This window comes from Cottoperca gobio, chromosome 22 (assembly GCF_900634415.1).
Source record: "Cottoperca gobio chromosome 22, fCotGob3.1, whole genome shotgun sequence".
Classification (NCBI taxonomy): Eukaryota; Metazoa; Chordata; class Actinopteri; order Perciformes; family Bovichtidae; genus Cottoperca; species Cottoperca gobio.
In genome coordinates, this window is record NC_041376.1 from 19,005,136 (window position 1) to 19,020,582 (window position 15,447).

Consider the following 15,447-nt stretch of genomic DNA (forward strand, 5'->3'; position numbering starts at 1 on the left):
AAGAAGCTCAGAAAGCTATTGCCTGCATGTGCTAGCTTGTTAGCTGTTATCTCACCAGCTAGTTACAGTAGTTCACCAACTAGCAGTACAAGTACGTTAGTGCCCAAGCTTTTACTCAAAACCTTAACGGAAAGAAGGTAAAAGGAAATGTTAGGCTGATTCTGTCATATTCTTTCAACAGTGCAGTAAGTAGCCTAAATGACAGTGTAGCATGAACTTGTGTTATTAGGCTAAACATTGGATCTAAACATTTGTTTTATACTGTAACAATGTCAAGTCCTATACAAGTCAAAATAATGAGAGTCATGGTTTACTTACAACATTTCTTTTGGAAAAAAGGAAAAAGTATTTTTCCAACTCATCAACCAAGGACAAGAGAAACACTGAATCTCTGAGTTATCCAAGTGTGGGCTGGTTTACTTAACCCTTCCAATGGGCTCCCTGCTTTATATAAGGACAGGACAGTGAACACAGCACTTTGTTAAGTCTTTGTTTATTAATGTGAAAATCTTTAACTCTTCTGTTGGAAACTGCCCACAAAAAATGGCATTTTATTTCAATTTAACTGTCCTTGTTATGCTGCTCTCCATTACACTCCCAAGGTTTTCAACTGATGAAGCCAGACATTTAAACTGTGAGTAAATCTTTTTTTCCCGTTTTGTGTTTTGAAAGTGACGATGCCTCAAATATATTAATGTACTAATTATTTACTGACATTTTAAACGACATACTTATCACTCAATATTGTCTAATATACAGTCAGCAGTGGTAGAAAATATATCCTGTAGTAAAGTAAAATTAGTAAAATAACAAAGTTCATCTTTCTTTTGTTTTTGGTGAAATATCAAACATCTTTGTTTTTAAGCAACATGAAACAACTCATAGACTTCTGAAAAATGTACCAAATAAGGGTCACAAGCCAAAAACGTTGTTAACAACTGGTTGAATACATATAATACTGCATTATATATTACAAACTTATCCAATGCTGAAAAAAGTACAATATTTCTTTCTAAAATGAAGAAATAGTTATAGTAGAAGCAGCGGTAGGTACAAGTACCTCAACATTGTACTGTATTTTAATTACTGTACTTGGGTAAATTTACTTCCCACCACTCTATACAGAACATATTGTAGTCACAGATGTTCATGCTGTTCTCTTCCAGCTACATCTGTCAGAGAACTGCTGATCTCCTCATATCAAGAAAGCTATCAAATTGTACATGAAGCCTCACTCCACTCCAGACAACGGTAATGAACTATCAAATGAGTTATCAATGTTTTACCTGAAGCAATATCCATCAAAGAAAGTACAAAAGAAACCAAAGCTTTCCTTTTATCTGTCAATTTCTATTCCCAGACAAAGCTCCCCCTCGTCTTCCAAGCATGTGTTTACATTCCCTCGGCAAACCGAGCCTGAGACCCTGGAGATTTCAAGAGCCGCAGAGGTTTTTCAAACAACACTGCAAGTACTAAAGAACAGAGCGAAACAGAGATATAAAAGGGATGTCATGGCACCAGGTAGAATTCATTTCTTTTATTAAATCCATTTTGTCTGGCAAGAAACCTTGAATCAGTTGGGACACCATATTCAAAGCCTTTCTAATTGTTCCACTGCCATAATTCTAAGGATTTTAATAGTCTACCAAAACACAGGATCATTTAAAGGTTACCATAGGATCACCAAAGTGCTCATAAAGGAAATGACCAAAAATCTAAATAAGAGTAAACAACAGAAGAGGAGCATTTCCAATTATAGTGTGTGTCCTTTCAGGTTTGATATGTTAAAGGTTAGCAAGACTACATTCAATCAAACCTTGTGTTAACTTTACTCACAATGCTAGAGCTACTCTCCTGGGAGGACGTGGAGCTGATTGCAGAGCTGTCTCAATGTCCTCCTGTAACACATCCAACCATCTGTCTGCAAAGTCATCTCAACAAGTACCGCTCCATATCTGGCCTTTGCAATAACGGGTAACTAACTTCTTACCTTTTCATAAGTCAGTGAACCAGGACTGTATTATGTAATAAAGTAAACAATATTGTATAAGTACCACACAGAATCGTTCTGGTTCTAGTAAATCTAACTGTTGGTCAACTGTGTAAAGTGACTAAATGAGCATCAGGTGCCATTGATGACGAGGTTCTGAAAAGTGAAAGGCGGTAAAAGCCATTTCTCCCCATGTTGTTAATCCCAACCCCCACCACACCTCCGTGCTGGTTAAAATGCAAAAGCTCTTTTTAAATGTTTAAAGTTACGTATAGCACAATTTCTGCCAAATTGAAAATACTAAATCCATTTCACATTTACTTTCATTTTTATTGTAGCAAGAATATACTTAGTTGCATGTTTATTTTTAAATAACACTTGGATTGTGATGATGCGCATACAAATGGTAAATAAAAGTGCTATTTTAATTTTAAAATGGGCATTTATGAACTTCCGTAGCTCCTATAGGCTACTGTATATTCTGCTTCTACACAACCCTGTCTCCTGGAAACTACCTCACTTATTTGTGGAAAACACCATGCCTGTCTGGATTAAGGAATCCTGTTTGAACAGCACATACACACATTCATGAACTGACTACACCTTATATCACTATTGTATTGTCAGTGATAAAAACATTCAGCAAATCCCCAAATTAGCTAAACTATTGTTAAAAATGTAGTATTGTAAAGCCTTTAGGAGGAAGACAAATGATGCTGCATTGTGGATGGCATATACTGATTTGTATTGCTGTATTTTTGGACACACTTCATTTTTTTTTTTCAGTGAAAATCCTCTCTGGGGAACGTCCAACACTCCCCTGGTCAGGTGGCTTCCAGCTGAATATGAAGACGGAGGGAGAGAACCCAAGGGTTGGAACCGAGGACGGCTCCATAATGGATTCCAACTTCCCCCGGTAATCTGCAAAATGCTGGTCGGACAGACACAGAAGTCTTGGTGGAGACGTTAGAAATGAAGCGAGCTCACCCTGCAAATCCAAGTTAATGTAGCTTTCCATTTATTTTTCAAACCTGTTTTACAGCCGATAAAGTCCACAGCATAGGGACAGCAGAAGTGTGTGTGTGATGACACAGATTACAGTTACATTGGAATATTCTGGCCTGTGCTTTCAAAGACACTAGTTCCATCGCTTGATAGGAGTTGGTTTCCAGTCATGGGGATAAACATTATTTCTTTCAAACGGCAGATATTTGCATTGTAATTCAGTGTCACTCTCTGCACTCATTACACAGTGAGTGTAACAGTGAGGTCATTTAGTGGAAGAAATCATTAAATATGCATCAGGTGTATCCAGCTTCCAGTTTACCTGCATATATAAGAGCTATAATTTACTTAAGTGTGTTGGATATTAAATAATCTTTGATCCTTGCTATTCCATTTCCTATAAAGCAGGTCATGTAAATAATACATTGGATACTTCATGTATTGCACAACTAATTTGTAATCAGTGGCACTCCTTTTTGTTGGGAGAAAATAGAATATGAAAGAAAAGAGGCTTCCAGAACATATCACAGCCCCTTTGTTGACTTTAAGCCATTTATCTGTTTATAAAATAACTCAATGAATTAAAGAATGAACTCGTTCACACTAACAAGAAAGCCATCATCCATCATAACCCCTGACTGGGACACAATAGTGGGTTCATCTCCAGAAAATATGTTCATTTTTATTAATGTAAATTAATGTCATCCAAAATAACAAATCCGACTGTGTTAACAGCCATGGGAAGTCAGCAAGAAAATAGTGAAGTGCTCCTCTAAACCCAAAGATGACGTCTATTCTCACCTGCTGGTAGAGTGGGGCCAGTACATCGACCACGACATAACCTTCACCCCTCAAAGCAAAGGCTGTGCCGGGGTGTGGAGTGAGGTGGACTGTTTCAACACATGTCAAAATGTGCATCCATGCTTTCCCATCGAGGTAAACTTCAAGCACAGCAGTCTTGTTGAGAGTTGGATGAAAAGATCCATCACCACTCTAATATTGAGAATGGAGTCAATCTTTTAATCTATTTCCTTTTAAAATCACAAACACTATACATTTGATAAATGGATGAGAAGTGGTCCAGGATGCTAAGCAGCTTGTACTAAATCACTTTGTGTTCTGCACAGACAGAGGCTACTACCACTGATGCGCACAGCTGCATGCCTTTCTTTCGCTCCAAAGCAGCCTGCCTCGTCAATTTTGGGTCAGAAATTCAACAAGCTCTGCAGCGACAACAGATGAATGCCATCACATCGTTCTTAGACGCTTCAGGTGTGTATGGCAGCACTCCAAGGCTGGAGAGCTTCCTCCGTGACCTCTCTGGCCTCGATGGGAAACTTGCTGTCAACGACAAATTCAGGGATCCCAGAGGAAGAGCCTACCTTCCGTTCATAGCCACGCTGCCATCAGCCTGCCGACAGAGTCCGCACGGGGAAAGAGTGGAGTGCTTCAGAGCTGGAGACAGTCGGGTTAATGAGGCTCTGCCCCTGATATGTTTGCATACACTGTGGCTTAGGGAACACAATCGGATTGCGGAGGCACTGAAACACATTAATGGTCATTGGAGCCCGGAGACTATTTACCAAGAAACTCGCAGGATAATTGGAGCTCTGCATCAGGTATGTGACCAGCAACTAAACATGCTTCAGTATGCCCAAATAAAAACCTTATTGAACTGATCCAATTGAAACTGCACCGTGCTGACATGCTGACATAATGAGGGAAACATTAGAGTGCATTATTCTTTATTATCTATTAATATGCAGATTACTTTCATGATTAACTCTTTTATTTTGAAAATGTTAGAAAAATCAACAAAAATGTTGAGAGAAGTTACCTCTAAGAAAACATTTCATTAAGTGCAAACATTACTTTAAAACTGTATTTCAATTCTTCAGGTTTGAAGTGAGCGCTCTGAACTTGTTACCTGAGATTGAAGTTTTACTTTGGTTGGTTTGAGGTCCTTTAAGAGCAAAAGCAGCAGGATTGTGAGAGATTCAAAGGGATGTGGATAAAGTGAGTGATGCAGATTATGGACATGTAGTAATCCTGCAATCCGGACATTCCTTGCTGAAGCTCATTACTGGAGCTGCGCCTGTGCAGTGGATACAGTTGGTGAAGGCAGGAGACACAGCAGCACGATGAAAACAAAGGCCAATTGGATTTACAGCTATAAACGTTTCCATTGAGAAACACAAATGATGCCTGAAGGGAAACAAACTAATGTAGCATTCATATAAGTGTGGTGACTTTATAATGAGGAGATGTCAGGAGTGTGAGCAGGTTGCAATTACATGATATTAAAGATTGGCAAACTGAGATGTTCACAAGAAAACAAGAGATTCTTTATCATTAAAGTGTTCACACAGTTAAGAAGAAATAAACCTTCACATAGAATTCTTGCATTTATTGCTGTGGTTGTTATTGCTGACTTATTGTAAACTGTGCAGCAATGAAGTACAGCAAAGCCACAGTCGTGCAACATGCAGTCACAAAACTTCACAGGCGTGTAGTCGAGATCAAAACGAACACTGAGTTCGAAGATGGGTGTGGTCAGAGTGAGGGCGGCGGGAGTAGAAGGCAAGGAAGTGAGGAATGATCATTCCCGTGTAGACATTGTGTTGGATGTTAACACAGAAACAACTGTCTCTTCTTATTAGCTAATATCAATTTGAACCAGAGTACAGCTGATGTGGCTCTGCTTTGTTCAGTGAAACACATTTCTGCTCGGATAACACGAGGCTCTTTGTATTTGAAGATTGACCATGGTCATAATCCTTCTTTATACAAACTCTGTGCAAAGAAAACATTCATGTTTCATACTAGTTAGCACAAAGACGTCCCTGTCATATATTGCGTAGCGATGCATTGGAGGCAAGTTGTGCAGCAATGACGGATTGGAATGACTGTTGACAGAAGCTCTTTCTATTAGCTGTAGGCTGGGGGTATTATTAAAAGTGAAGGACATGTTGTGTACAAACTGCATTTTTTCCATGAAAAACAAATTAACAAAAGAAACATTTTAATGGAATTGACTGCTTCTCGTGAGAGGGAGAGTAGAAGTACAAGTAGAGCCTGCTGATAGGCCGCAGAGTTTAAAGCCTATCTGAGCAGAGAGAAATAAGTCTGTAATGTGTCAAACTTTGGGGGCTGACATTTGACCACAGCAGTGATTAACACCTGCCATTTCCAGTGACTCTTGGACAATGCAAGAGGAAAGAGACTTACAGTATTAAAAAGAGAAGGTGGATAGGTTCTTTAAATAATTTGTGAGGATAAAGTATAAAAAGCAGGAAGAGGATTTACATACTGTAGCTACAACCATGACCAGCGTGGAGTGAAATGTAAGGCACTATCTGCTGTGACCAGCCTGCAAACCAGCACACTGGAACATCATCGGGGGTTTTTCATAGGAAAGAAAAATCTCAAAGCTGAGATAAAGAATTAAAGAATTAAAGAATCACTAAAGCTTCCAGTTTTTCATGATCACATCTTCCATTTTGTTACAATATTATGTCTTAGTCTTCCCCCTCCACTCAGTGCGTATAGGTCAGGGTTAGATACACAACAGTGCCCTTTATGGCTGTGCATGTCAATTCTATGCAAATGTCATTGTTGTGGCACGCAATATTAGTGCAACACAGGAAAGCCGTAGAACTAGAGAACTAAAGTTATACAAACTGTGGGGAAATGTCAGACTACTATAAATTGAGACATCTAGCACATGGCTTGTATATGTAAAGATCTGATTAAGTAAATCCCAATACGCAATGATAAAATGAGCATAACACAGGTGCCTTTAGCAATACTATGCTAATGTGGTCTAGACCTAGTGGTCTAGTGGTACGCCTTCCAAACAAAACACTAGAAGGTCCCGAGTTCAATACCAGGCTGCCACCATTGTACCCCTGAGCAAGGTACTTAACCCTGAGCTGCTCCAGGGAGACTGTCCCTGTACTTAGTTCAATGTAAGTCTCTCTGGATAAGAGCGTCTGATAAATGACCTGTAATGTAATATAATCTCATCTCATCCCACATGATAATACAGATATTGTGATTGGTTAAACATTCAAAAACATGTAATCAGTAACATCTAAGAAACAACCCAGTGTATTACATCACATTTATTATCAGTCTTTATTAAACAAGGACCCTGGGCGGGGACACACAGAACAATACACAACACCATTACATAATCTCTATCACACTAACAATCATACAGACAAATCCACGAGCACACATCAACATATAAATACTAGCACTTTCATCCAGTACAACTATACATTTATTGCAATTTTAAAAAACCTGAATCATGGTCAAATTAATGTCCACAAGACTGGTTGCTCAATATCAAATGTCTTTTTGTACCGTGGGAAAAAGAGTGAAAGTCTGGGCTAGTTTTATGCTTTCTGTGGTAGAAAGAATATTCCAATGGTTGATGGCCATAAAAGAAAACACAGAGTGTGTAAAAGACAGACGGCCTCAGAGGGATGTTTAGGTCTGAGTTTAGAGCAGAGGGACAGGTTCTCATGTGCTCAGAGCTGCAGAGGTAACTCTGCAAATCATCTTAACACCAATCGAACTTCTGAAAACAGAATAAGGATTTTAAAAAGTTAGGAGGCTATATTTGGACAATATGTTACAAAGATAGTGATTTAGTGATTTCCTACAAAGAAAAACTATTAATGCTTGTTTAAAAATAATTTTAGTCTCAGTGGCCTGTAAATGTGTGCTTTTATGATTGTATATAATTATTAAGAAAACAGTAGCGTTGTTTAAATGCACTTAACACTTAAATAGGGAAACATTTTAGTCCATTATTGCTTATTTTGTACTATGCATAAATTCCAACCTGAATAGCATTATCGGTACACTTTAGTGTCAGCAAGAAGCTTTCTGTTATTAATTCAATCATAACTTCTTTCCTATGTATACAAAGTAACGTTACCCTCCAGCTCAGTCAGAGAAGGATGCAGGCAGGTGCAACTGTTCATACTTCTTTTCCAACTGACTGTCTGTAGGTAGCCACTTGAAAACAGTGGGGGGATGTGTGGTGCTCTGCATGGCTTGCAGGAAACAAAAGGAAAGGTCAGAAGCCATTTCAATACAGAGTGAAAGCCTGTGATTTGCAGCAAACAGAAAATAAAAATGATCAGCTAACAGCATCTGGTTTCATTCTGCTCTGCATCCCATACATTTGGTTTGATATTTTGGATTTTTCCCTTATATTTGTCTTTTTCTTTGTAATATATAAAGGTTTACCTTTTTGGCCAGAGGGGGAATCCCTTTTCGTTGGAACAGTTAACGACTCATCTGAGATGTGATAAACACGACTTTTTTGTAAGGGGTCATACGCCAACAATCACTGGTTTAATCTTTATGCAACACAATAAGTGTTATATACTACATATCACATGTACAAATATTGATCTGAAAAGTAACCAGTAACTATAGTTGTCAGGTAAATGTAGAGAAGGAAAAAATACAATATTATAAAATTAATTTACTCAAGTAAAGTACAAGTACTTAAAAATTGCATTTGAGTACAGTATTTGAGAAAATATACTTAGTTACTTTCCATCACTGCATGGATGCCTGATAACCCTAACTTTCAGTTGTGAAGTGAAAGACTGACATAGCAGTCTTGTGGCTGCTCTATTACTGGGACCAGAAGGACACTTGCATGTCCATAATACATAATAAACTCGTATTAGAAAGTTACATTTGAACTTCTCTTTACAGGTTTCAGTTTTTAATTGTAATACTTTAACAGTCTAAGTATGCCCTCGAACCAGTCAAACTGCTCAGACTCTTGCTGTTCAGGGAGTCAACTCGGCTGATGCCGTTAAATCCTCCAGTCTTTGCCATCGTTCCTGCCATAACAAGTTAATCTTAAACACACTGTCTTTACACTAAAGGCCGATGTTGTTACATTAGTATCATCAATTCAACAAAAAAAGTGCATTGGATCCAATGCTCCATTTACAGTGAACACTACAACACAGCATGTGATGCCAATAATGTGTGTGTGTGCTTGTTTGCATCTGTGTGAGTGCATGCATGCGTGTGCATTTGTGTGATATGTGTTAGGATTCAGATGGTGAACTGAGGCCTTTATAAATAGTGATGAGGATAGATGGAATTCTCTACAGTGAACTGTGATGGAACAAATGTGCAATCATTTGTCCAAGCTCCATACTCTCAATACTCAATCACACTGGAAAACCTATGGGAATTCATTTTAGCTGCATACACGTTCACAAGATACTGTCAATCATTTCCAAGTGCAAATATGTTATAGCAATCTGATAAATGACATTGCTATTCCATCTTGTGGCTTTTGACACACATAATCCTTAAATTAGAGATTTTATTTCATGGCCATCTATGAGATTCTTTTTGCTTCTTTGTGATCCCCCTCTCTTTCCCAGATCATAACCATGAGAGATTATGTTCCAAAAATCATTGGCCAGGAGGCTTTTGAACATCACATTGGACCCTATCAGGGATATGATCCATCTACAGACCCCTCAGTCTCCAATGTGTTTGCCACTGCTGCGTTCAGGTTCGGCCACGCTACCATCTCTCCGATCCTCAGTAGACTGAACGAGAGCTTACAGAAGCATGAGCACTTCCCCCACCTGAGAATGGATAGCAGTCTCTTTAGTCCCTGGAGAATAGTCAAAGAAGGTCAGTAAACACTTATAAAGCTGCCTATTGGAACTAATAATGTATCCTGCAGGCACACCAAACACAAATCTATTGAGGACAGCTTCAGCAGGACTTTGTTCAGAATGAATGTATAAATACTTGCATGTAATACAATTGACTCATGTGTGTTAGACCACAGAATAGACCAATACACTAATACTGTGTGTTAAACCTAGTACATGATGTATACATATGTGCTACTAGTACCAGCAGTATTATTGCAGAATGTGCAATAATATATTATTACATATCAGTACATTACTTATTACTTTCTAATTACATAGTAACAATTATTTTGCTGACCTCCAGTGGCTGAAGTTTTTACCTTTACCACAAGTCTATTTCTTTAATGAAACTACGTGTTGTTATGATAAACAGCATTCATCCCCATTCATCCTGTTTGCTCAAATGAAATTGCTTGGACACCAGTGAGCAAAGGGGAAGCAGAGAAGCCAGGAGTAACATACAACCTGTTTTCTGAACAGTGTAAAGAAATCATACTATTCAGGAAAAATAACTGTGTTCACCAACCATATACTGTATATTTAGTGTTTCTTGTCTGTGTGGGATAAGGGATTACAGGCAAGTCAAAGTCCGTCCAAATTGTTGTGAAAATTAAATAAGTGTTTCTGCATTTGTGTCTAGGTGGAGTTGAACCAACCCTGAGAGGTGCATTTGGAACTGCAGCATCAGCTATTAGTGCCAACACACTGTTGACCGAGGAGTTAACAGAGCGGTTGCTTGTTTTCAATGTGTCACAGTACATGGACCTGGCTTCACTGAACCTGCAGAGAGGACGAGATCACGCCCTCCCAGGTGAGTCATGGAAAGAGTCAATTCACTTTCTGTTAGAGAGATACAAACGAAGATCGATACTACTCTCGTCTGTTCACTTAATATAAAGCTAGGCGATTAGCTTACAGTGTCTTAAGGGAAACTCCACAAATTGTACACATCAAAGTCTGTTTACAGGTCTTGGGGAGTATGAAGAATATGTTGTACCTTTTGTGTCTCTAGAGGGAACTGTGTGAAGTCTAATAAAGTGCCTCATGTGATGTCAGTTGAGTCAGTGTTGGGTCTGAAGACTACAAGTTTGAAAATGAAAAATCTGAAGACCTCTGTAGCTTGATGCTACAGTAGCTGCTACTAGCATAGCACACCATAAAGTCCCACCAAATTGTTGGAGGTTGAGTTGCATTGTGGGTAATAAGAAGAATGCATGAAAAAAACCAACATCTCTGGTTCTGCTGCATCGATATTGATCCTTTTTTAAAAACTATCCAACGTGAGTCTCGGTGCCAGTCTAGAATTAGTCTAGCACATAACTCTCTGTGAAACCACAACTTTTAGTATTTATACTTTGTTTTTTGTACCAGTGAGGTAGGCTAATAACGTGTGAATTAATGAGCCTTACAGGTTCTGGTAGGTGGTTTGTCATCTTAGGAGAACTAGCTAGCTATTCTTCTCTGTTTCCTGGTAAGCTAAGCTAACCCTCTCTCGGTTCTAGATTCATATTTATCGCACAGACATGAGAGTGGTATGGATCTTCTAGTTTAACTCTCTCCGAGAATGAAAAATGCGATTGAGTATGTTCACTTTTAAATTATATTTTGCTGGAATTACTTTTCAGGATACAATGATTGGAGATCATTCTGTGGATTGCAGCGCATTAAGACGATGGATGGTTTTAAAAAGGTTGTGAGAGACTACAGGGTTGCAAAGAAGATAGCACGAATATACAAACATCCTAACAATATCGATGTATGGCTTGGAGGGCTTGTTGAATACGTGTTGCCGGGCTCAAGAACTGGTCCACTCTTTGCTTGCCTGATTGGAAAGCAGATGAAAGCACTTCGTGACGGTGATAGGTACAGTTATACTTCAGTTTGACACTGACACATTTTAAATGACGTTGTTTAGACTACCTTAGAATACTTTATACATTTTTTTAAATGGAGAGTTCAACAGTTTTTATTTTTCAGGTTTTGGTGGGAGGCTGAAGGTATTTTCAGCCAGCAACAGAAGGCTGAGCTTTTAAAAGGTTCTCTGTCTCGGATCATCTGTGACAACAGTGACATTAGGGAAGTCCCTCCTGATTCTTTCGGGTTCAGGATACCTCTTGTCTCTTGTGATCATATGCCATCAATTAATTTGGAAGCTTGGAGAGACGAGAAGAGCCAAGGTGGCGTAAACAACTTTTGGGCAAATTCTACTGCTAATATTTGAAAAATCATTCACATTTGAATTGTATTATTCCTCTACACATGTACATAAATAACTTGTATCTCTCAATTCCAGATTTAGAACAGTGTGGCACTCCAAGAAGGATAAAGAATGGGGATTTTATTCTTTCTAATACATATGGAAAACTGGTCGCTCTGTACTCCTGTTACCATGGTTTCAAGTTAAAGGGTGCCGCTGCAATAGTGTGTGAGGGAAATCAATGGAGTAATCAACCCCCACAATGTACAGGTATATGAATTATTTTTGTCGTGGATTTGTTTCCTAACATTTGTTTGTAATGACTATGACATGTTGAGTGGTTTGTCATTAAAAGGGAGATTTCATTGTCAGCTGGTTAATAACTTACCCTGATGGTTTGAACAGGTGTGGATTGAAACATATACAAATCAGTCTTGAAAAGATTTGGTTTAAAAACCTCAGACACAACCCAGCACATATCTATCCATGGACATGCAGCACTGTAGGGCCCCTGTCTGCCTAGAGCTGCACTGCTATCTGCTGGTACTTATGGAGAAAGGAAAATGTTCCAATAGAAAGTATATTGGGAATGGGGCTGATTTATGATTTGAACCAGCTGCCACCTATTTTTCATTTAGGCAACAGGTTGTGATCCACCTTTCAGCCATTTATGTCAAGAGTAGTATACAACCATTGGTGTAGTTTGGTGAACACAATGTCTTCTCAAATCTTGCAAAGTTGGGTCATTGAGTGATAACGCAGTTAATAGCAGGAATGGATTTCACAACCTTTTCTCAATGGTGTGTTCAGGTGTTTGTGAGAATGCGGAAAAATCCCATTTATCAATCAATATAAAGTCAGTCAAATTGTTCAGCCACAAAGCTGCTTTTAATGTACTTAAGATTGCCCTAGCAGTCTATTTACATAGATCATTTTACAACAAGCAGCATAAATGGCTTCAAATGTAATTCCTGTTGAATTATAGTTACTACCAACAGTTCTTCAGCAACACCAACCAGTTAAAGAGTCTATATTGAATACCATTTTGACAGGTCACTTATCACTGATAATCAAAACATTATTTTCTCAAAATCACAAGATATTTTACAAGGAGTAGGAAAAAGTATCATATCTCTCTTATGATTCTGTGTTATTCTGTGTTTCTGTCAATGATGAGATGCTAAATCTAAGTCAGTCAAACAATGTTCTCTGTATATCAGGTTTCACTGCACATACATGTTTACGTCATTCCATACTAAATCAACAACAGCAGAGATCTTAATGCTTAGGACGCAGGGATAATATCAGAAGGGGGACTGAAGCCTTATGGGTTTTTTTCCCGTTCAGTGGGACAGTATACTTCTATACAGTATACAGTCTCCCTCTACTCTGTTTGTATATTATCAGTATTTTAGAATCCATCGGACTTTTGAAATAACTTGTGTCTTATGGAGTATGTTAAGAAATACTTTACAGTTTACTAAGGTAAGTTAGGTGTTGGCTGTTATCACAACAGGACCTGCCAGTTTCTGTGAGTTATATGGAAGCTAAGGTGAGGGAGATGTTGGTATGGCATGCATCATTATTATATGATATTAAAATGTCATATTGTTGTTTATCTTTTCACAGGGACCCCTCACTGAGTTGTTCACATCGGGCAGATCCAGGAATGCTTCATAGCTTTACAACCAAGCTCTGGGAAACATTGATATGCTTTTCTCTCTCTCTTTGAATAAAGGATGCTTGTGTTATTTAAAGATAACTGCTTGTATTCTGTAACCTTTTTTACATTTGCTAGTAAAATTCTGTTAGAAAAAATATACACACATACGTGCCTGATGAGGTTGGTGAACACATGGCACGGGATCTGAGACCATTCTTCTACACAATCTCTCCAGATCCTTCAGATTCAGAGGTTGACGCTGGTGGACTCTCCACTTCAGCTCATCCCACAAATGTTCTGTAGTCAGTAAACCATTGTTGTGTGGATTTTGAGGTGTGTGATCATTGTCCTGCTGGAAGGTCCAACCACGGCCCATTTTAAGCCTCCGGTAACGATACTGTTAGGTTTTCATTTCATATCTGCTGGTATTTGATAGAATCCATGATACCATGTATCCTAACAAGATGTCCAGGGCCTTTGGAAGAAAAACAGCCCCACAACATCAAAGATCCACCACCATACTTCACAGTGGGTATAATAATAATAATAATAATAATAATAATAATAATAATAATAATAATAATAATAATAATAATAATAATAATAATACATGTTATTTAAAGAGCGCTGTCCAAGCTCCGGACCTGTCACCCCAGGTCCGGAGCTTGGTCCTTTGTGGCTGGGACAGGAGGTTGGCCTCGGATGAACGGAGGGTGCGAGAGGGAGTGTGGTAATGGAGCAGGTCGGTGAGGTAGGAGGGGGCCTGGCTGTGGAGGGCTTTGTAGGTAAGGAGGAGGATCTAAAAATGGATGCGTTGGGGGACTGGGAGCCAGTGGAGGTTCTGCCGGACCGGGGTGATGTGGTCACGGGAGCAGGTGTGGGTGAGGAGACCCACACCGGGTATGAGGATCTTTTCTGTATTCTTTCTGTCTTCGCCAAACCCATCTTTGACGTTTGTTGCCAAAAAGCTCTAGTTTGGTCTCATCTGACCATATAACCCTGGCCCAATCAAAGCCAACCCAACAACTTTTCATCGCAGATCATCTGTGTTCTCGGGTCTTTCCCATAGTGAAGAATGACAAAGAGAATGTTGGCCGGTGTCACCTCATATTAATACCCCAGTGAAACAGGAAGTCATGGTTGACCACTTAAGAGTTCCTAATCATAAACAGGTGAACCTAAAGATGTAAGAAATGACTGGAAATATACTTCAGTTAGATTTTTATCATATGACTTTCTAGGAGTGCCAATAATTGTGGCACAGATGTTTTGGTCAACTTATTTTTTTCGTTCAATAATTTTAATTCAGTGAAAAGGTCCGATTTTTGTGAATATTTTGAGTGAAAGGCCAAGACAATAAACAATGAAATACATTTTACAGCCTGTTTTGCTCCTTTGTACTAAAGGGGTGCCAATAACTTTGGAGGGCACTGTATACAAACTGTATAAACTGCTCAAATAAGATGTGCTTTATAAGGAAATGGAAAGGAAAGAGGGGGATAGAAGCAGAACCAGAACCAGTTTGGTGCCCAAGGTAAGAGTTTAGCTGGTGCCCCTTGCATTGAGCCAAATCTACCGCCAATTATTGTGTTCTTACACTCACACAGAAACTGCATAGCTTTATGTCTTACCTAACCCTTACAAACAAAGCAAGGTGTGGCAGAAGAACATGATGCTGCAGTGGGAACGTGCTAGTGGCGCAGAATTGCAGGGGTGAAAATATTAAATAAAGAAGAGGAGTAAATGTGACCATTGGGGGTTACATTATATTAATACAAAAGTGCTGATTGTGAACCCCAGCTAATAATAGCACATAGCCACATGATGAATGTACGCTGAATACTATGCATTTTCATTATTGGTTAGTAGTATATGT

General features: G+C 38.8%; 1 protein-coding gene across 1 annotated transcript; it reads left to right on the top strand.

Annotated features, from left to right (window-relative positions):
* The first annotated feature begins 543 nt into the window (after positions 1 to 543).
* Positions 544 to 13,600, top strand: tpo (thyroid peroxidase). Its single transcript, XM_029460935.1, has 12 exons — positions 544 to 634; positions 1,167 to 1,251; positions 1,361 to 1,521; positions 1,845 to 1,974; positions 2,777 to 2,906; positions 4,123 to 4,614; positions 9,427 to 9,685; positions 10,352 to 10,522; positions 11,337 to 11,574; positions 11,689 to 11,888; positions 12,005 to 12,178; positions 13,538 to 13,600. Exons 1-12 carry the CDS (start codon positions 544 to 546, stop codon positions 13,549 to 13,551), a joined length of 2,145 nt encoding a protein of 714 aa, XP_029316795.1. The 3' UTR covers positions 13,552 to 13,600.
* The last annotated feature ends 1,847 nt before the right edge of the window (positions 13,601 to 15,447 follow it).

What these genes read in the sequence shown, in the direction of transcription:
- tpo (XM_029460935.1), top strand. Translation starts at nt 544, where the DNA reads ATGGCATTTTATTTCAATTTAACTGTCCTTGTTATGCTGCTCTCCATT. An exon ending in TCTGGCCTTTGCAATAACGG is followed by an intron (nt 1,975 to 2,776) that starts GTAACTAACTTC and finishes TTTTTTTTTCAG; the next exon opens with TGAAAATCCTCTCTGGGGAA. An exon ending in GAGAGACGAGAAGAGCCAAG is followed by an intron (nt 11,889 to 12,004) that starts GTGGCGTAAACA and finishes TCTCAATTCCAG; the next exon opens with ATTTAGAACAGTGTGGCACT.